The 22,530-nt window shown below is 57.1% G+C and overlaps 1 protein-coding gene across 1 annotated transcript in view; it reads right to left on the reverse strand.

Annotated features, from left to right (window-relative positions):
• Positions 1 to 22,530, reverse strand: part of CNTN6 (contactin 6) — a 122,382-nt gene that overhangs the window by 75,289 nt on the left and 24,563 nt on the right. The window contains 2 exon segments of the mRNA XM_090283093.1: positions 14,337 to 14,512; positions 19,752 to 19,878. Coding sequence (XP_090139219.1) covers positions 14,337 to 14,512; positions 19,752 to 19,878 — 303 coding nt within the window.

Below are 22,530 nucleotides of genomic sequence, written 5' to 3' on the forward strand. Positions count from 1 at the left end.
CACCTCGAAAGCAACTCCGGTGATTGGTTTCTCTAAGGACATGACTCCATTTAGAGCTCTAAGGTTTCTTTCCCCTCCCTTCTGGCTTTCCGCCCCGGACCACCACTTCCCCTCTGCGGGTTTTCTGAAGAAGGCTCGGCGTCCGCAGCGGGCCGGGAGACACAAGGAGGGAGGCGCCCGGCCCCCTTCAGGACACGCGTCTCGTGCCTAGAGGGTGGTCTGCGCTTGCTAGCACCCCGCTTAGCAGAGGGGACGGTGAAGAACACCAAGAACAATTCTCTAGTTCTGCATTCGTTGCCCCGAAAGCTCAGAGACATAAATAGGTAACTTTAAGTCAAAGCACTAAAGAATCTAAGATGTAGAGGAAGGGTCTTGTGATTCCTGCCTCTCCATCAGTCCTCTCCCCGGAGAGGAGAAGCCCGAGCCCCTGGATCTTGGGTGGCTGGGCACAGGCTGAAGTTCTTGGGGTGTCATTAACTTCCCCGGCCCCGATGAAGCGGCACACAGACAAATGCCTACGTAGACCCAGTCCGTTCCCCGCCATCGCGTCCAGGGTGCGGTGTACTCAGTCCCGGCGTCTGTGAAACTGTGCGTTTCCCCGCGGAACTCGGTGACACGGTGGGACGCGGCCCGACGAAGCCGGACGCTCTTGTCCACCCCCGTGAGGAGGCAACAGCCACGTCTGACACCAGCTTGGAACGCTCGTGTCCAAGCAGGAAGTGAGAACATATTTTAAGAGTTCCTGGTGTCAAACCCATTTATATTCCAAGCTGACACCTCTACCTTTTATTGGCGTAAAGGATTTTTATAAAAATTCATAACTGAGTGAGCTGTTTCTTGGCGTCCTAGGTATCACGGGGTCTCTGAGAACAACGGTGAGGAGGGACTCAGGCCACCTCTTCTGTGAGCCCGGCATTGGGCTCCCAGGGACAAGCGTTTCACAAACAGGACAAGAAAAAAGAAATTCTTAGCCGGGATGCTACAGCACGCACGTCCGACTGCGCCTGAGTGTTGGCGGACTCGTTTGTCTAACGGCAGTAGGAGCAGCGCCACGTGTGACAGAAAAAGAGGGCGACAGCCCAGTGTGGCCGGTCCCCACGCCGCTGACCTCACGGTCCCTGTAGTTAGGCCAGGTGAGGGGCAGAAGCAGAGGGGCCAGCAGGGCTTTGATGGCGCGACGCTGCCAAGGCCGTTGGCTTACGGACGGCGGCTTTCATTCTAGGACAGCAGAGACCTTGGCCCGCACATCCAAGTTCTTACGTGGCCCTTGACAGAAAAGCTGGCCGGCCTGCTCTGCCCCGTCACCGCGCGCCTTCAGGCCAACACCTCCGCCGAGCCTGCCGGGCAGGGGCCTGAGCGCCGGGACTGAGGCTTCCCTCGCACCAGGGCATGAACGCAGGGGAGCCCAGCGTCACGGGGAGCGGGGGCTGTCAGCCCTCGGGGGCCAGCGGTGGGAGGAGAGCGGGGCGAGGGGAAACGTTCCCACAGTCCCAGCCCCCGGCGACGAGGGAAACTTCTTTTATGGGAAAGACTGAGCGGCTTCGACCGACACGTTTTCATTAAAGGTACTTACGAGGACTGCGTTCGCCGGTCCCACGTAAGCCGCGCTGCGCCCGGCCGGCCGCTGCCGAGATCTACCTGCACTGCCGGAGCGAACGGGAAATAAGCCTGCTGATGGCGTGGCTTCCTGTTCCTGGAATCTCCGCTTTGTTGCTGCGCTCCGGCACCCCCTCCAGAGCCCAGCTCCCTGTCCCCCGCCCTCCCGGGGCAACGGCGCCCGCCGACCTTCCCCGGACGCCTGGCTGTGGTCCTCGCCGGTTTATTGGGGTCTCAGTCCAGCGCGGCCGTGAACGTCGAAGCGATAGAAGGTTCTCCGTCCTCACCACAAATAGAAGAACAGGGATCACAGTCTCTTTCCCGCTCCTTTTACGATATTAAGCCTTATCCATCCGAATCTAACCGCTCCGGGCCAGACCACGCTTCGTCGTTCACGGCCACACTCATTGCTTTCCTGGTCCAGCTCCGGGGCGGATGGAGGAGCAGCAGGGAGCCGACGGCACGGACAGAGCCACGCCTGTCGGGACAGAACGAGGGACCGAGCGCACGCAAAGCAGCTGCCGCGGCGACCCCTGTGTCTGCCCTGCTCCCGGGACTAAAGAGCCCCAGAGCCCACGGAGCTCTAGGCAGGGCTGCCATTTTGAAAGTTTGCCTTCGGTTGACAAGCAGGCTTTCCCCAGAGGACAGATGTCACCCTGGGGTCCAGCTCGGGCCCCGCGGAGCATCTCACAGCCGGGCTGCCTCCTGCCGGGGGCGCGATGGGCCGGGAGAACAGACTCCCCCACGCCCCTGTGCCGTGAAGGGGGACCCGGATTTTCAGTGGAAATCAGGCTGTACCAACACTGGCTGCAGGACAAATGAAAACGAGGACACTTCCCAGGGTGGCGACGGAGGAGAAGCTGGTGTGCCCCTGAGGCGTGTCAGGGAAGCGAGGTCACGGCAGATCAGAGGCCGAGTGTGATCAGTGAAATGACAGGACCACCGAAGGGAGCAGTGCTGTAGCCCTGGGCTTGAGAAGAGGCTCATGTATGTGCCCCAAACAAAAGTCGTGAGGAAAATGGGGGGGAATGTGAGTCACAAAAAACCAGCTTTACACGCTGACATTTCTGGATTAGAGAAATACCACAAGCAAAGCTAAAGTAAACATGTTTTATATAATTTATAATAGAAATGTATTAATATACTTAGAATAAATAATTTCTGGAAATAAATAAGAAAAATCTGAGCCAGTCAGTCCCAAACTAGGCAAAGACCACGTTCAGAAAACTGTCAGAAGAATTCCCCATTCCCAATAAGCATGTGAAGAAGTTCAATGTGATTAATAACCCGAGAAATCTAAGCTAAAACAACAGTGTCCCTCCTCAGGTGACGTGTAATATTGAGCGGGGCGGAGAAAGCCAGCCCCTTGGCGTCTGTGAGGATAACCTGGCGTCACCGCGTTCCAAGGACCGTTAATCGAGACACATCCACATTTAAGAGGTCCAACCTATTTCCCCAGCGCCTCAGCTTCCTGTGAGCTACTTTAGGGGTACAGCTGGTTAAAGGAGAGAAGGAATAGGTAACAGATACTATGTCACTGTCCAGCGAGGTCTGACGATGCTCATTAACAGCCAGTTATTTAAAACAACACGCTAAAGCCGCGTAAGCAGACGCTCCGGCGCCCCTGCAGACCAGCAGCGTATCTGTCTCCATCCCCTATGCCCAGTGACTGGACTTAGTTTGGATTTATTTCCGGGCCCACCTTTTCTTTGGAAAATTTCACTCTTGGTGACGTCAACGGCTCCCATGGCGTCAGGTGGCATGCCACGGGCAGAGCACCGTCACGGTCAGACGCCGAGTCTCCGCTGTCCCCTGCAAGAGGGACCCACAGAGCTAAGGATGTGCCAGCTTGGAAATTCAACTCTTAATTCCGTCTTCCAAGATGTTCTCGAGTCCCCTGCCCCTAAGTAAGCGCCACGCCTTCACGTCCCGTGTGACTGTCTCTGCCTTGTCTTGTCCCTCAAAACCTACCCCCGCCACCAGCAAACGGTCCTCTTCCCCATCCTGGGTTGCCGTGACAACAGGGCCCTCTGCTTTGCTGCCTGGCCCGCGTTTTCACCAGTTAACACCGGAACGACGGTGTGGACCCCCACACTGCCTCCCCTCTCACACAGCGGCACCCCCTGACGCAGCTTCCTGTGGACCAGCCGAAGAAAGCCAAGGAGAGCTGAGGGGGTCTAACCCGTAGACCCGTGGGGTCGATGACATTCAATCACGCAGTTGACTAACAGTGAGCTCATGGCAGTCGCTTCTTAAGCTCGCACGGGGTCCAGGCGCCCTTGGAATACAACCCAGACTCCAGCCGCGGGGCCAGCACCCCGCCCCCGTGACCTCCCCTGGCTCTCCGTTGCCCGTGTCCGTCCCACGCCGGCACGATTTCTAGGTGTCGGCCGGCTCCGCTCCCTCCAGCCTCTAAGCCTTCACGTCGTCACCGCCTTTGCAGGGAACGCCCTTGGCCCCCAGCCTCCCGTCGTCCTAGGAGACTGGCGTCACCCCGCCCCGACTCCCCAGCATTGCCGCCCCCCATCCGCAGCTTTGGCAGGGGCTCCGGCCTCGCACACAAGAGGCTGAAGGGGACGGTGCGCCAACCCTGACCCCCGGCTTCCGATAGCGCGGCGCCCTCTGCCTCTCCCTCCTCCTCGGGGACCAGCCCCCAACCCCGGCCCCGCGGGAGATGCTGGAGCCCCGACGCCCCGCACAGCCCGGGCGGAGCATCCCGCGGGGCCGGCACCTCAGCGCCTGGGACCAGCGGCGCGTGAGCGCACGGGAGGCCAGCACCGCCCAGGGGGCGGGCACCGCAGCCGGACCCCCCTCTGCCCGGGACAGTCGCGTTACAGCCGAAGTCAGAGAGGAGCAAGTTCAGAGCAAAGGTAGGGGGTCGGGGTCCCCCCGGTGACTGAGCCGGAGGCCCAGGGAAGACATTGCAGCCTTGGGCAGGGGGTTGGGAACGGCCTCAAAACCAGGAACGTGCAGAGTGACACGTAGGTGGGGTGTGGGCAGGGGGCAGCCTGGACCCTGGGCTCCTCACGGCGACCTCTGGGGTCCCCAGTGAAGGGTGTGCGGTGATGTGGGGCCGGGCCGGGCAGCCGTGCGTCAGGACGGGCGGTGCGGGGGCTTCACTGCTGGGGGTGGGGGGCGTCTTATCCATGGCGGCAGGGACTCGGCCTCCTGTCCTGCACAAGCACAGGAGGGGCTGCTTCTGTCGGACACCAGCCCCGGGGGACGCGCTGGGGGGCCGGCATGTCAGAGCCGGGGCCCTGTGGCCGGTCAGAGCCCGCCCCCCGCACTCCGCTCGGTGCCCGGCTGCCCGGACACGCGGTGACCTCTGTTAACCTTTGTACTTGCACTAATGCCCTCCGTCAGCCGGAAGGAACGTCGCCGATCCTGGCGTTGGCTCGGCCACGTTTTGTGCCTTTTTCGGTGAAAACACTAGGATCGCGCTCTGAATGAAGCCCGAGCGCAGGGCGGAGGCAGACGCAGAGCCTTCCAGAAAGCCGAGAGGCGGTGCGGAGGCTCAGGGCCCTGGCCCAGTTCTTTACACTCGACTGCTTTTGCTTAAAGCGGGTGGAATAATTAAAATAAATCCTCTGTGCTCGAGGGAGAAAACCCAAATAACAAGAGCTCTAGTGGCACTCATGGATGGGATTTCTGGAAGAATTAACCGAAGGTTATATAATCTCCATTCATAAAAACAGAATTGACTTATGCAAAAAAGCTCATTAACATGCATGGGGAGATCTCTCAAGGGCATGGATCTCAGAAAGGGGGGCCCTTGCCCTGCATGGGCCTGTGCAACCCCCTCTGCTGACCTGGACGCCTCCTCTCTTGCGCCTCCCGACATCCTGAGCAGAGGCAGGCGGGCAGAGGGCCCCGCTTCTGGCCGGGATCACAGTCAGAAAACCTGCTGCTCCAGCACATTCGTTTCTCCTTGTCCTCTATCCCGACGGCATCACCGCTCTGTTGTTTTGGGGACAGTGCCTGTAGTTACATTGGAGCAGACGCACACATGCAGAAAACAGCCTACTCTGCTCCCAGCTCCCACACGTGTCTGGCGCACAGTGGGTGCTTACTTCGTGCATTGTTGGTATGAATGGGTACGAGAAGGGCCAAGTTAAAGTTTGGGAACACAGATCAGCACCTGCCTTCCCTCTAAAAAAATGGCTTCAACTGTTCTTTCTCGAGTGGAGAGGGATTCGCAAGGAGCCAGTGCGCACCCAGAAAGGTGCTCCATCTCATTCGTCACCAGGAAACAGAAATCAGGCCGCAGGAGGTGCCCTTGTGGAGCCTCTCCAGCCACCAACGTCGGAAACAGGCCGACAGGAGCCGCGCCGCCCAGGCTAACGCTGCTGGTGGGCAGAACGGGCGAGGACGCCGCTGTGGACGGCCGGGGCGTTCCCTCCCGACGCTGCCGCTGGGCCGTCCCAGCAGCAGGCACTGCTCTCAGCCACGTAGGCGTGATGTTGCGAGAAGATGAAGAGCTACCCCGCTCGCCTCCACAGACACCCGCGCTCCGTTCATAGATGGTCGCGCGTGCACCCGGCCAGGTGTCCCAGTGGGAGCGCGTGACCTGCAGCTGCCTGCGCCAACCTGGACGAGCCCCACAAACACACACCGTTGGCTCCAAAGCCGGGCGCGAAGAAACCCCATGTGTGGCTCACATAAAAGTCACAGAGGCGATAGTTACACATTCACACGTCCAGAGAGGGGACGGGAAGGAGCGGAGCGCAGTGGCTGGCAGCGGACGCCGGGGGAGGGCCCTCCGGGCAGTGACAGCATTCTGTCCCTGGACCTGGCTTGGGGACACTTCCTTGACTATCGCAGATGCGTCTTGTCATCTTCTGCACAGATTTATCGCTTGGTCAGGACAGCATGCGTGTTACCCCCTAAACCACGGTGTTACTCCATCATTTCTACGTGCTCTCCCGCCTTCGGTTCTGATTTGCTGTTCAGGTAACACTGAGTATCTACTGCTCGTAAACCTCAGAAAGAGGCCGTCTGATTCTTTAGAGCAAAAGCAAGACTCAGCTGTCACTCCCCACTCATTTCATAAATACCCGCAGCAGAACCGTTGAGGACGACCCCTGTCGTCGTCGGCGGCGGCAGCCGTCCGTCTCGAGAGACGATGGTGTAGCTTCTCAAGAGTCTATCTGCACCGCCGAGAACGGTTGTGCAGTCCGACTCGGGAGTGACACGGTATCTGTCTCCTCCCGTGTTGAATCGACATCTTGCGATGACGCTGGAGTGTCCTCTCCAGCGAAGCTGAAGCTACAGAGCCTGGGCAGGGTGATATGGAGGGTCTGCTGTTGCCCATGCAGCAGACCCCCCCTCTCTTCGCAGCTGAAGGGTCCAAGGGAAAGACAGAGTCGATACAGCTTGGCTTCAGGTGCGCCGCAGGAGTTGCCGGTGTTGACTACAACGTCAAACCGCCTTAGGGACTCCGGCTCCGGATTTTCTGTCGGGGTTTACTCCCTTAGCCTTTCCCCTGAAGAGGTATGCCGCAAGGCAGCGGAGGTTTTTTGGAGTCAGAGTTTTCCTTCTCTGATGTGCCCTGACTGGAAGATCAAACCAGCGACACTTAGCTCGCAGGCCAGCGCTCAATCCACTGAGCCAAACCAGCCAAAGCCCAAAGCCATGTCAGATGGCAGAGGGTGATGATCAAGCCCGTCCGTCAGTGGTGGGTTCCCCTCCGGCCGAAAGGTCAGGACTGTCAGTCCTGGTGGAACCAACACCTTCCCCTCCAGCAGCTCCCCTCCCCCCTCACACCGGCCTGGGCAGCTCCAGCGCAATTTTATTCACGCAGAACAAGAAGATGAGGTCCTGCTGCAGATAAGCAGAGGCAGGAGGGAAGGCGAGGCCTGGATTTGGAAAGAGTCTCACTTCCGATGAGACATGTAAGTGGATGCCCAACAGTGATGATGAGGGAAAATGAAGATAAAACTTTGGGTAATCTACTTCCCTGTTGATTTCAAAAATAAATATAATAGCGGCTTGTTATAATTCAGCCTCGCGACTGCTCAGAGTCCATTTGTTTAAGGCGCGCATTATTTTTAGAAGCAAAGACAAAGCTCGCTCCTTGGTGTGATATCAGTTGGTGGTTACATTATTATCACATTAGGACAAACTCAAATATCAAATCCATTGCGGCATTATTTAGTGCCATTTGCAAAATGAGAATGAAAACCAACAGTAGTTTTCAACTTTATTTAACTTAAGAATTTAAGAAAAAAAATTCTTTTGCCTACTTTTCCCCACTTCTTTTCTGGTGTACAAAAAAGAAATAGTTAAAACTCATCTAGCGTTTTCATTTATAATTAAATATGTGTTTCCTGCTTTCCACACACAATTACCAGAAACTTTCCATGTTCCATATGCATTTTTAAGTGTTATTTTTAAACTTCTCCTGGGACTTAATTTCATTTTCAGATAAAAATGCACTTTATCACCATATCATCGGGATCAGTTTTTGCATTTCTTGTATATTCACAAAAATGTTAAAACATTCCGAAGTGATCAGAGCCCACGAAGCTTTTAATGTTCATGTTTTAAGTATGAGGGTTTTTCTTTTCTTTCCTTCTAATGGGTCGAAGATGCTTGTATTACGATCTTTACCTGGAGAACGTTTTGGTTTTCTGGGGCTCTGGCTTTTGATTCATGTAGTTTCCGATTTACTTCCTCCATCAATAATTCAATATGTTTACCAGTTAAAATTATTCTGAGATGGGGATCTGAGAAACTCTGTGCCTCCTGTGGGCTGGGGCCTGGGGTGAGGAGCACCATTTCACTGCCTTGTCTCGAATTTCTCTGTCTCTAAAACACAGTTTCTCAATGGCCTTAAGGTAGAGAATAAAGAGGAAATACACCACAGGTGCAAACCCCATGCATTTCCCTGGCCAAAGCCATGGTGGCCGTGGCTGTCTACATGTTTCCAGCCCTTTAAAATGAGTCATTACTGCGCTCTAACTGGGCGCCGCCTGAAATCAGCCTTGTGATGGGGGCGGGGATTCCTCAGCCCCCCCTGACCCGCGCGAGCACTGCCGTTGGGAGGGCCCGTGAGGACGTGCGCCATGGTTTTATTAACAACCGTGATGTCATCAGCACATCAGACAGACACGTTTCAGGGAAAAGTGGGGCATTTTCACACGGCAGCTCGTGACCAAGCTCCCTGACGTCACTCAGAATCTTCCCACTGAAGGGCTTGACGCCTGGATGAGGTGCCTTCTGGTTGGGCAGTGATGTGCCCACAGGGGGACACTGAGGGGGCTCCCTCGGCAAAAACGGACCCAACCTGTTGGAGATGGGGTCTGTGAATAAGTGTGTAAAAGCGCAGGACCCGAGAGCCCTATTCATGCGTGGCTTGTATCCCAAATACGTACCCACCCATTGCCAGAGGTGTACGTTGTGAGACTCTAAACAAAACAAAACCGTCCCGCAGCGCAGCGCAGTGAAACCGCAGGAGTCCTTCACACGCCCACCCTCTCTTCCGCCCTCAGTGGCGTTTAAAAAGCAGGACGGGGCATTGTCCCCTCGCACAGGCAGGTGACACCCGACGAAAGGGAGCCGTCTGCGTTCCCCTTGCCCCCAGGACGTGCCTGGGGACTGAGAGGGGCTTTGGGGAACGAGACACCCAGCCGCTTTAGGGCTGTAGCCCCGTGGGGCAGGAGGGAGGTGTCACGCTGAAAGCCACCTGTCTGGGCTGCCAGCATCCCAGAGGGAGGGGCAGGGAGGGCCTGCTGTGTTCTCATCGCTCAAAGCCTGCGTTCACTATGTCCGCCGGGGGGTGAGTTGGGAGTGTGGCCGTGGCCGGCACGGGCCGGTTCGGGAGTGTGTGTCGGGACAGGTGTTCCTTATCCTCGGGCCTCCTGTCGGGGACATTTCGTGGGGGGCACTCACAGTGAGCAGACTGTGTCACAGGCTGGGTCTGTGTGACACCCCGAGGCTGCGTCTGAACAGCTGGACTCCAGGGTAAATGTTACCACCCAAAGCCATGAGTCACGGAGTGGGGAGGCCCACAGGGTCCCTCCTGTGGACGGGGAGGCTCCGAAGGGCCGTTCAGTCCTTTGTTCCAAAGGTCAAAGGGACCCCGCACTACTGGCTGCCCACTGGGGGCGGGCGGAGCGTGGGTACCACCTGATCGTGCCCGCGGCAGTGCGTGGGAGCCGGGCGTCCGGACCTACGTTTCCTGTCGGCGAGCAGAGGAAATACCTCCCAGGAAGCGTTTCATGTCTGCCTCGCCTGGGAAGCGGAGCGGGAGGCAGAGGTTCAGGTGCACATGACGTCCTGAGCTCGCACCTGGCGTGGGGGGAGGCCGGGGGGGGGGGGGGCTCAGAAAGAAGGCCGCCCAGCGGTTGCCTCTGCACCCTGACCCGGGGGACAGAGCAGCCGGGCTCCCCGTGTAACGGGCTGTGGGCCGGGCGCCAGCAGCGCCCGCCCTCGGGCCTATTGTGCAGCGACGGCCCCGCGGCCGTGGCCTCTTGTCCCGGCGGCTGCTGTGGCGGGAGCAGGGCCGTGTGCGGGCCGCGCGGGACGGGACTGGACTCTGCGCCCAGGAGCCTCCGAGTCCGCCAGCGCCCCTCGCGGGGGCCCGGCCCCAGGGGCCCTCGGGCTCCTCCTCTGCAAAACGGGGACGGCAGCCCTGTCTCCTGTAGGCGTTGCCCAGCACGAGGAAGGCCATCGGCGCCCAAGCCCCGAAAAGCCGTGGACACGAGACCCGGGAACCGGGTGGGGGAGGTTTACAGTGTAAACTGCGTTCTCTCCGAGCGGACGGGAGTGGTTGGAACGACGCAGGTGTTTGGCCAAACTAGCGCTCTGCTGCCCCAAGTGCCCGCAATCCACAGGGGGCTTCACCCGTGACCTCAGGTAACCCATGACCTCAGCTAACTCCTGACCTCTAGTAGCCCATGACCTCAGGTGACCCATGACCACAGGTGACCTATGACCTCAGGTGACCCATGACTTCAGGTGGCCTATGACCTCAGGTGACCCATGATTTCAGGTGGCCTATGACCTCAGGTGACCCATGACTTCAGGTGGCCTATGACCTCAGGTGACCCATGACTTCAGGTGGCCTATGACCTCAGGCGACCCATGACTTTAGGTGGCCCACGCCATTGTCCTGGGGATGCTGCCACAACGCTCAGGGTACAGACTTCACGACAGAGGCTTCATGTCAGGAGGGGCCTGCCTTCGCGCCCCGGCGTGTCTGACAGAGATGGAACTTGAACTCAGGTCTGTCTGATGGAAAATCTGACCATTTCCCCGCCACCGTCTCCTGCCCACCCAGGACCTTTTCTACCGGACCAGACACAGTTGGGAATGTATGGCGGTCGCCGGGAGCAACTCAAAGGAAGGGGAAGACACGGGTCATGTGTGACAGGCACTTCCTGTCCGTAGGAGACCCCTCCGGGCGCCGCCTGTTCTGTGCCAAGAACCAGAGCGGAGCCGCATGAAGGAAACTCACTCTTCTTAAGAGTCAAGATGGAGAAGAAACTAAAACTGAAAGCGTTATTTTTAGTCTACAGAGTTCTCGTCATGCTGCTGCTTTTAAAAACCACGGGAAACACGTGCAAACGCCCCATTTCCACCCTTCGGAGGACACAGCTCAGGGGCACTGAGCGCGCGCACCGGTGAGTCGCCATCCCCACCTTCCCAAGCGCAAACGCTGTCCCCATGGAACACGGGCTCCGACTGCCCTGCCCCGGCCCCGGCGGCACCGTCCTCTCCGTCGCCCTGAGCTGGCCCGGCCAGCATCGGGCACTGTCTGTCCTCGTGTGACCAGCCTGGTCCCCCAAGCAGAACACCCTCGAGTTTCACCCCTGCTGCCGCGTGCATCGCAATTTTAGTCCCTTTTAAAGTTGGATGATGCCCCGCTGTCTGCACAGACACGTGTGGCTGACGCGTTCCTCTGCTGAGGGATATCTGGGTTGTCTCCGCCTTCCGTCTCTTACGCACGGCGCTGCTGGGCCGGGGGCGCGCGGACACCCGCTGCGACCCTGCTCTCGGCTCTCGGGGGCGGCAGAGCCGGGCCCGGCGCTTCCCTTCATTAATGGTCTGCGGCCGTCCAAGGTGCGGTCAGCGTGAGTGCAGAGACGCAGATGCTTAGGAGGCGCAGGGGGCGGAGAGCGGCCATTTGTAGGTCATCAGAAGCGCGGCTTGTGCTGAAGGTGGGTCCAGGTCACAGGGGCCGCTGCGTTGGAGCCGGTGTCTCCTCGGCCCCGACTGGGCGCTGTCAGGCCTGAGCGCACGTGGCTGCTGCCGGCGGAGCAGGCAGCACCTGGGGCCCTGGCTCTGTCTCGAGAGCCTTTCCGTTTGCAGAAGGAAGGTTCGTCCACGGGTGCTGGCCCTTCTGCTTCCCACGTGAATGGCAATGGAAATGCCTTTAGGGCCCGACAGTCATGCACCTTTAGCCCGAAAAAGGGTTTTACAAGGACACAGGAAAGCGCAAATGAAAGCGCACATTCCCTTCTTGGTTTAACCCTTTCCTCTTCTGTAGAAAAGCAGCGTATACTTTAACTTGGCGGAATGTCTAGTTGCACGTGTTTTTAAAGCGGAAAAATGTTAAGAAATAACAATGCAGTAAACTTAAAATCATGTTTTGTTAAAAAAAACGGGGACAAAGGAAGGAGGACCTGTACGGCGCCGTGCGGCACGGTGCGCCGCTTCCCGGCCGAGGAACGCCGCCTGTTTCTGGAGCGGGTGGAGCCCGCAGCCCCAGAGAACCTCAGGTTTGCCTAGACTTTCCTCCGCCAGACGGTCAAACCCACCCTGCGGAACCTGGCCCCAGCCACGGGCACCGTCAAGGGTGGTTTTCCGTCCCAGCAGGAGCGGTAAATACTCCGGGAGGATCCAAGCCTGTGAAACAGTTCCCATCAGCACACGGCTCCCGATTCCTTTCCCAGGGGGTGGTCTTTGCTGAGACGCGGACGCGGGGCGTCATCATCGTCCTTCCCTCAGGTTCAGCGCGACCGCAGCCAGCCTCTGCGCACGTGGCATTGGGCTCCACACGCTCGGCTTTATTTCCGTCTGTCCCTCAGGTGTGGGCAGTGTAGACACAGCCGAGTACACCTTGCAATGCATGTGTGTGGCCACATACAAACGCATGTGCACATAAAGCATGTAATGTGTGTCCATGAACTCATGCACATGTACACTGTATAATGTGTGCATGGCCATACACATGTGTGTGCGCACAGCATAGTGTGTATGCATGCCCACATGCATGTGTGTGTACAGTATGGGTGTGTATGTGGACCATGCATATGTATATCTACACTATATGTGGTGTGTGCGTGACCACACGCATGCCCATGCATGTAGTGTATAGTGTGTTGCATGACCATATGCATGTGTACACACAGTAGTGTGTGCATGGCCACGATATATGCATGTGTACATACAGTATATAGTGTGTGCAAGACCACATACATATGTATGCGTGCATACAGCATAGTGTGTGCAAGACCACATGATATGTATATACAGTAGTGTGTACATGGCCATGCACATATGTATGTGTGCATACAGTATAGTGTGCATGACACACACATACACAAGGGTATGTGCAGTATATAGCGTGTGTACAAGACCACATACATGTGTGTATGTACATACAGTATATAGTATGTGTGCATGATCATGTACATATGTATATGTGCACCCAGCTTAGAGTGTGCATGGCTATGTGCCTGTGTTTGTACATATAGTATATAGTGTGTGTGTGCATGGCCATGTGCATACACCTATGTATATGTATGTGTGTGTGTGTGTGTGTGTGTGTGTGTGTGTGTGTACACATTCAGAAACCAGGCCAGCCCCCTGATGGCCAACATGGGGGAGCCACATGTGGAACAAGGGGTCTTTGGAATGTCACACCCCGATGGGAACCACCCCCAAGTATTAGCTTATCCATCTCTGACAGTCAGAGTAGTCCCAGGCGGTGGGCTCTGGGCACCTATTTTATCACTGAAGTTTCAAAGCAATCACTCTCTGGAAGTAACAGACACACAGCGCTCTCCCTGGGCGCTAACCTTGGCCCTGGTGGGCCCCCCTGGGGGGCAGAGGCGCAGAGGGGACCGCAGTTGCCCCTCCTTCGCCGCACAGGCAGAGAGAATTACTTCCCAGCACAGCGTTCCCTGGATTCCACACAGAACATCTCAGTCCCTGGGCGCTCTGCGTGCAAAGGATGTAAGAGAGACACTACGTCCATTGTTCATCTGTTAATGTCCCAAATGTCACCAAGGTAATTACTGGGTTGACATTTCTGTCAGGCAGCAGGACATTGTTCCGGTTAATATACAGTCTGCCTTTGGCGACCACTCAGCCGCACCGTGTGCCCATGACCGTGTCCCCGAGGAGAACAGGCCCCTCCCACAAATGTCACCTCTGCCCTCGGCTTTTCCTCCTGCGTGCCACACACTCACATCCAGTGCAAAAGAAAAGGGAAAACAGTCATACATCCTGTGCCTTTTGCTCAGTATTTCCATATGGAACTTCTAGAGGTGCTTCTGTATATAATTCACAAGATATAATAACAGTGCTATTGTCTTCTTTGTGCAGACAGATTGCATTTAACCCCAGGAGTCTGGATTCACAGGATGCACGCTGTGAAAACATTTGCCTCCACAAATTCATATTTGCTGTCAAAGAACAGATGAGTGGCAAAGCTGGAATTTTTTCTAACATAAATATAATAAAAATGATATTTTCAGAATCACAGGCATCGCAGACGTTTTCCACAAACTCACATGCGAACCGGAGCGTCGCCTCCCGACTCAGAGCCGTGCCCAGCGGGTTGGCGGCCAGGCACTGGTACGTGCCAACGACGTGACCTGCGCGCGGGCTGCCGAGCACCAAGCTGCCCCCGTCCAGCCTGTAGTCAGAACTCACGGAAAAGTCAAGGTCGGTGCCATTGTGCCTCCACCTTCAGGGGAAAAAAGAAAGCAAATTCTTGTAATATCAAGAGTCGGCCTCTCTTTGTTCTACACAACATGCATTGGTAACTCCAGGGACCAATACAAAATCAACGTGGTGACGTGTGGGGACAAACCTATGAAGTTCCACCACAGGAAATAGCCTCCACGAGCCCGTGATGCCAATAATGGGGTATCTGAGAGAGCTCCTCTTTACGGATTACACACATCCCCTCCCAGGAGCGTGCGCAGAGGCGACAGGGCTCCTGGCAGGAGCCATGAAAGCTGGACGTCCTGCCAGCAGCCCCGGCCTTCCTGCTTCTGGAGCAGCATCTCACGCCCACAGCCGACGCTGCGGAATGGAATGTGAGCGTGACTTAGGGGGAGACCGGGGGCCAGGGTGTTACAAACGGCACAAGAAAGACGCCCACGACCCCCAGCGCCGGCCTGCGGCGGACGGACGCCCGGCGCCCCCACGGCACAGCCGTCCCTGTCCCTTCCTGGGGAAGTTAATCTCGCAGAGCGCCGGCAGCGGTGCTTGGGAAGGCCGGCTACCAGGCTCCTTGAACAAAGCAAACGCCGTGGGGGAGGCCTTCGTTCTAGGCAGCGCGGGCTCTTGGCTCAGCTGCCGGTGCCCAGGCCTCTAGTGCACGGATGCCGGGGAGCGAGGCCTCGCTGCTGCCTGTTTTATTGATGGGCTGTAAGAGGCTTCGGGAATTCCATCTGGTCGTTTGAAGGTGAAGGGATACCCACGGATGATCTCCCACTCACCCCACCTCGCCCCCTGCCCCAACTTTGACCCAATGGCCAGACCTTCTGGAGTACAGATGTTGCATATTTAACCAGCTGCCTTCCAAGCATATTCATATAGACCATGGAGGGAAACAGAGGCGTAAAAATACTGAATGAAGACAACCGGCCTTTTGGACAAACGAGTGGACAGCTTCTTCCCACGGACCAGAGCCGGTCTGCACGTGGCGCGACGCTGGGGTCTGGGCCCGATTTGCCATGATTCTCCCAGTCATGCTAAGAGCAGATTAACAGTGTTTGGGGGCGGCGGGGCACATGGTTAGAAAGGAATGATGTTTAACAGGACTCTTCCAAACCCCGTTGACCTTTTGGGGAGCATCTGGAAACTTCCCAGGGAGAGGGTCGGGCAGACATCTACCCCAGCAGAAAAGAAGTACGGGCTTAGGTGACTGACCCCCGACCCCACGGCAGATCGGAGGTGACTGACCCAACATCCACTCCGTCAGAGGGTTTGGACCAATCGTCGCGTTTCAATCATTTACCCAGTTCTTGTGCACATCAGCGTCTCTTTAATAAAGGACGTCGGGACCCAAGGGTCACAAATACCACATGGCACTTCCCTGGACTTCCGGCTGAATTCTTTTTTCCGGAGGAACGCGTGCCGCGTCTCATTCTCGACGTTGGGAGACGCACGTGGAGAGAAGTCTTGTTCCGGTCCCGGCTCGGGCCCGCGATGTCCCTGTCGGCACGGCCACACCGCGGTGACAGGCCCCAGTCTTGGGGCCGCCTGTCCCCTTCCACGTCAGAGCAAAGGAGGCGCGGCGCTCACTTTGCCAGGTCCCTTTAATTTTGCAATCAATCACGGGAACCACTGCCGCCACTGCTCCGCGCTCCTAATTAAGCTCAGTAATTGTTTTCCAACACAAACTCAAAGCGCTCGGCTCGGCGGCGGCAGATGAATCTTCCAGCGGTCTCCCCGTAACGCTGCTCGTCGCTACAGCGCGGCGGTGACTGAACGGCGCCCGTAGATCAGGGCCCGGCGCCTGGTGGGGGCCTCGTCCTGATTAATATGTGGAAATCGACGGAGACGTAGTATTAATGAATCCAGTGGTCGCCAGGCACACGTTCCCGATGAGACCGAGCACCGGGAGCATTTTCCTCTGATGCTGCTGAGGAGATAGGCTCTAAATGATTATTTTAAGCATCTAATTAATATCATACTAATTCCAGGAAACATAACGGAGTTGAATTAAAATCTTGACCTTTTGCTGAGAACATCCTTCACTATTGAGAAGTTAAGCCTTCATTCAAGAATATAATGGCCAGGGGCCACGTCTGTCTGCTGTCCTTGGATAAGGGGGTGGTGGTGGTGGTGGTGGTGGTGTGTGTGTGTGTGTGTGTCTGTCTGTCTGTCTGTCTTGCTTTAGAACTACATGCAAGTCCAAATTTTTAAAGGTCTCGCTGGGGCTGCCATGTGCCCTCACCTGGATACCACTGCCCTGGGGGTAGGCTGCTGTAGGTCTCGGGTAGCCTTGCGAGAGGCACCCAATTTCTGCAGACGGCCAGTGCATCCGTTCTGTAATGAGCACGCTAGCACACGTCCTGCGCTGTCCCGTGGGGTGCTGGAGACCGAGCGAGACCAGGAACGAGAAGGAGAGAAGGCGGCCGGCCTCTGCCGTGAGCCGGTCTCTGTGACCGGGGTGCGGCTGGAGAAAAGACCCCGAGGGGCGACCGGGCCCAGATCAGACCGGCCCGAAGCCTCTAGGACATGCGGAGACCGCTCTTCCAGCAGAGGGCAGGCCTCTGTAGAAACCACTGAGGTGGCTTGATGTTTCCAAATAAAATACACACTCTGAGCCAGAACGAGGCTCCCTGCTCCCTGACTGCCACCGACTTTATAGGTATGAGCAGTCATGCCCCAGGTACCGCCTTTGGGGCCCCCTGGCTGGCCTCTCAGGCTCGGGTCCCCAGCAGCGCAGGGCGACCTTCTCCGCGGGAAGCCACGGTCCCAGCCTGGCTCCCATCTGTACGTCCTCCTGCCTCCCCAGAACGGAATCCTGTCTGGAAAGGCGCTTCACTCCGTTGCAAGGGACCTCAGGCACGCTGCTTCTAAACCCTTCCCAAAATACAGCTTTAAATGGCGCTCATTTCCCCCACGGGACGTAGTCTGCTGAAGGCGGTGGATTAGAAGAGAAAACGCGTCTGAAAACCAACGGCACCGCCTCCCTTTAGGGGTAGGAGGCTGATGCAGGGGGTGCGTCCTCCGAGGTCCCAGCCAGGATGGCCTTGCTGAGCCGAGAGGCAGAGCCTTCCTTCCACGCGAGACCTCTTTTCCCCACTTCATGCTGTTCCCACATCACCCCAGAAAACCCCAGATGTCAGACTCCGAATCACAGAGACGTTCCTGTTTCACACGAGTGCACACGCACACACAGCCTAAGGCTAACGCGGGAGAAGTGAGTCTTTGTTATAAAACTTAAGGTGGAGAGGGTCACGCTAACACTGAAATCCCCATTCTGTGGCTCATGAGCGTTGTCCGAGACGCCTCTGCCCTCCGCTCTGTGCCAAGGGAACGGGGCCCGAGTCTGCCGGTCACGCGTTCAGAGCTCCGTCTGTCCCTCGCCCTTGCCGGGGTCTCCTGCCGAAGGGCAGTTTATGCGCGGCAGAGAGGGGCTGACCCAGGTCGCGGGACTGGAATGGAATGACTGTCGTTAGCCCCTAATTTACAAATATCATAGGAAAAAAGCCATTTAACGATACAGGAATCTGCAGTGTCTTCCTCTGGTGTGTTCGTTTCTAGATGAAACCAATTAGTGAACCATCTTGAGAACCACTGTGTTATGTTTTTTCTGCCTGGTATAAACCAATAGATACTCTCACGTAAGCACCTGATCCACGAGTGGACTGACCGCTCTCGCCTTAGCAGACGCTCCTTACCTCACGGAGACTCATGGCTCCTTTCCCTTCGTTCACCAGCACGCCAACCCTAACAAGCGATCAAATACGCACTCAAAACAGAATTACAACGTGAAGCGTCAGCTGATGTGAAAAATGTGTGAGTCAGACTTTTATACAGTTAACCACGTGTTCAGTGACCTAAGACAGCTCGTTATTGGAGCAAAACCAACAAGCCGTTGGGACAGTGGACGGTTTCCCCTGACGGCCGGGCTCCTGTGGTTGGGGCCTCGGGGACGAGAGAGAAATATATACGACGAGACGCAGCCTTTCAGCTCTTTTGTTGTTAAAAAAAAAAAAAAAAAGCTGCCGAAGAAGTTAGCGCGACAAAATACAGGGGAGAGTTTGCCTTTGGTTTTGCAGTTAAGTAATTTAGCTAATTAACCCAGACACTTTAAGATCAAAGCAGCAGTAAGTGTAACTACGGCACGTTTAATGCCGCGTGAAGAGGAGGGGAAACGGCCATGCGTGCCATGGCGGGCTGGGACGGCTACTCGGTGTGGGGGTCGGTCCAACGTCCCTGCTAAACACTGAGAGTAAAAAAAAATACTTTTAAAACCCGAAGTTACAATAGTCCTATTAATATTTATTCTGTCTTTTCCCGTGTTCACTTTGCATAACCCATTTTTACCAACAAAATATCATCACTACACAAGCGTGATACATACACGCATACATTTCTCAGCGGCGAGCTCCGCCCACAGCGAGGATCAGGTCCCGCCTTCCCTGCGACCCTTAAGGACAGGAGCATCGTTCACCCCTCCCGCCCGGGCCCCCGCAGGTGCCATGTGAGAAGCAGAGCAGCTGGCTTTTGTCCTGCCCAGAATAAAAGTGCTGTTCTGCCTTGGAAGTGTCACAGCTGTTTTCAGGATAGTTTTCTACAGTCGGTGCTTTTTGGGTGATGGGGCCTATCAGGGGAGACGCAGAGACGTATCAGGCGCAATAAAGTGCCCGTTTCGATTCCGTGCTTTTAGGGGGCCGTTTCCACCATCTTGCATCCTCTGTGTTGGGCGCCGGAGGCAGCAGCCCCCCTTTGGTGGACGAGGAGGCCAGGAGAAGCCGGCACTTCAGTCTTTCAGATTCGGGGACAGGTCTTTTCCTTTCCTTCCTGCTCTTCCCTGGGTCATTCTGTCGTTTCCTGTCTTTCTGAGTCTCCCCCCGCCCCATCCCTCCCCCCCCCACTCCCCTTCCCTCCTTCCCCCCTTCCCTCCTCTCTTCCTTCTTCCATCCCCTCCTTCCTTTGCTCTTTCTTCCTTTCCGTTCTCACCGCAACACGACACTGCACAGCGCCGACATCACGGATAACTGTTCCGGGAAATTCTGGACGCTGGACACCACCCTAACGGAGGCTGCCTGGGCTGGGGGTGGGGGCACTTTGGGAACAGACGTCCACGTCATCGTTGGAGAGGTGGGTGCACAGCTGCACCCCTGGGTCAGAACTCACTGGGCGGCCCCTGCCAAGCCGGGCACCTGCAGCGCGTCTGTGGGCACCGTCGCCCTCAAAGACACAGGGAGGAACGGGGGGGCCCGGAGGCAGCGCCTCACCTGTAATGCGGCGGGGGGTGGCCGTCCGCAGCGCAGTGCAGGGCGACTTCCGACTGCGCCGACTCCAACGGGAAAGTGACGTCCTGGGGCTCCTGCGTGAAGGCGGGGCGGCTGAGAGGACCGTCACCTGCAGAGAGACCGAGAGTCCCGCATGAGAACCGCACCCGGCGTGCGGCATGAGGCTGCGTCACGTGCGGCCCATTTCGTAAAAAACTTGACTTTGAAACGATCTCAAACATACAGAAACTGTTGCAAGAATAACACAGAGAAGATTTGGGGGCCCCTTAGAGGCATTTTGCAAAGTGATGCCCGTTGTCCCAAACAAATCAGCTTATGTCTCCGACAAGCGGGTCCCTGTGCGTAGTCGCAGTGAGACGCGCCACGTGAAGAACTGAACCCCAGCGCGGCGCCAGCATCACGTCTTCCGGGCCCGTTTCACTGTTCTCCTAAGACCCTTCCCAGCCCAAGGGTCCGGGTGAGACTCGCAGGTTTCACTTAGTGGTTCTGCCTCTCCGGTCTCCCTGAACGTGGACTCACTGCCCAGCCGTTCCCGGACCCCCGCCCGGGACCCCTCAGAAGATGACTCAGAGCACAGGGCAGTGATCCCAGAAAGTCTCAGCTCACCTCGGCCATCGGCCGCCACGGGCGGTGGGGGGGGGGGGGGCCTCGGCAGGGGCCTATAGAGACTAAAAAACTCTATTTAAACCAGCAGAATTTATTTTTAAAACTATCCCACGAGACCGCCTCCCGCTGCCGCGCAGGGAGCAGAGGTCACGTGCGGTCCCTCGGTCCCTCCCTCCCCAGGCGCGGCGCCTCCCCGGACACTGAGGCCAGACTGGGACGTCCATGCCCCTGTGGCCCCTCTCAGGATGCAGGGGCTCTGTCTGCCCCGCCACTGATGGGGTCCCCTTCGGTCCTGGGATTAAGGTGCCGCGTGCCAGGCTTCTCCACTGTGAAGTGACCCCTTTCTCCCTTTCTGAAGCGCAGGGGGGCCGTGGTGAGGGGTTAGGAGAAGAGACCCAGCCATTGGCCGTCTAGATGTCTGTCTGTCCACCTCGGTCACTGTGCGGCCACGGGTCTTACTGCATTAAACAGTGACAGCTGTTAGTGTTCCTTCTGCTGTCCCGGGGCCCCCGACCTGGCCCGCAGGAGCCCCCCCCAGCTGCCTCACATGCTCGATAGGCGTCCACGGTCTCTGAGCTCCTCCCCACGCTGCGGTCCTGGGAGGTGCGCTGGGGTCACCTGTGCGCCCCTGCCCCAGCCGGGGAGCGGCCCCTTCCTTCCTCGGGTTGGAGAACGGCGCTTGGACACCACGACCTGACGGTAAGCGTGTGCTCGCTGTTCCGGAGGCGTCCTTGCTCCGAGGCCCTGTGTGTGTGTGCGCGCGTGTGCGTGCGTGCATGTGTGAGTGTGTGCACATATTTGCATTATATGCACCCCTATCCATCTAGAGTGACCGACAGGGGCTTACCCTGCTTCTCCTGTGTCCACACTCCCAAATCCCCGTTCAGTCGCGAGCGCCTGGTCCCCATCGTCCTCAGTGGGTGACCCCCATGAGCACCCCCAGCAGGTAACCAACGGCCAAGCACGGCCACTGCCCTCTCTGCGGGTGAAGGCCCTTCCACGCTGCAGGGAGTCCCACGCCTGCTCCCAGGGGCACTGCCTCACCTGCCTCGGCCGTGCTGGGCCGCGCCTCAGGCCTCGCCTGCGAGGTCCCCCTCCTTCCCTCCGCCTGACCCGTGACACGGTGCACGGCCGTTTCCCAAAGTGGATGCCTTTCTTACATCCCTCTCGGTCTGTCTCCCACTGGTACATCCTTGTTACCGAAAATACAACCCTAAAGTAGGGACAGGCGCCCAGGGGCTGTACTAAAGGCCCCACTTCCGTCAACCCCTCCAGTCCCTCAGGCCACCAAAGGTGTGTCCCCAAGATCTATCCAGCCTCCACACTGGAGCTCAGGGGGAGCAGACAAACAGGCCCTGCCGGGACGGGAAGAAGGAGAAACGCGTTCCATGCACACAGTTCCTGCAGCCCGAGCAGAAGGAAGGAAATGGACCCGGAAGTGTGCGGGGATGCTACAAGGAGCCGGGCGTGCCGGAGGTGAGCAGGTACCCGTCCCAGAAGGAAGTCACTCACGGAGTCCCGGGAAGTTTCTCTAAATTGTTTCGTGCTATAGAATAAGACCATGAATTTAAAAAGTAACAAAAAATAAAAAAATGAATTAAAAACGGGGAAGAAAGAATAAAAATAACAATATTAAGATGAAAAACCCATCAGCTGTCTGAACAGAATCAGATGAGCTAGGAGGTTACCAAGGGCGATCAAACCCGCGTCTTTAAAGAACAAATAAAGCAACTAACCAGGCTGGAAATAACAGAGGCAGCCGTGCAAAGCCAGGTCCCGACACCAAGGGGCCGTTCGAGGCCGTTGGAACAAAGGTGGTGGAGGACACACCGAAGGAAAAGTTACGAGTAGGACAGACAGACGCAAGGGCCCGCCATCAGCACATCCTTGGCGTCACTGAGCTGCGCCGTCAAACCTCATCAGAAGGTGCCAGCCCGACAGGTCCCCGTAAACGGGTGGCGCGCACCCGCTCCAGGGGCGCCGAGAGACGGCTCCCCACGCCCAGGCAGGTGCCAGCCGACGGACTGACCCTCAGAGCCAAGGACTTCGCAGGAAGACAAGCCGAATCAGCAAATCATCTAAAAGACTGAAAACCAATCAGGTGCATTTCCGCTGTGATGACGGCAGCGTCCTACCCCAGAGGACAGGGAAACAC

The sequence above is a fragment of the Furipterus horrens genome, unplaced genomic scaffold, assembly GCF_987537825.1.
Source record: "Furipterus horrens unplaced genomic scaffold, mFurHor1.1.pri manual_scaffold_7, whole genome shotgun sequence".
Taxonomy (NCBI): Eukaryota; Metazoa; Chordata; class Mammalia; order Chiroptera; family Furipteridae; genus Furipterus; species Furipterus horrens.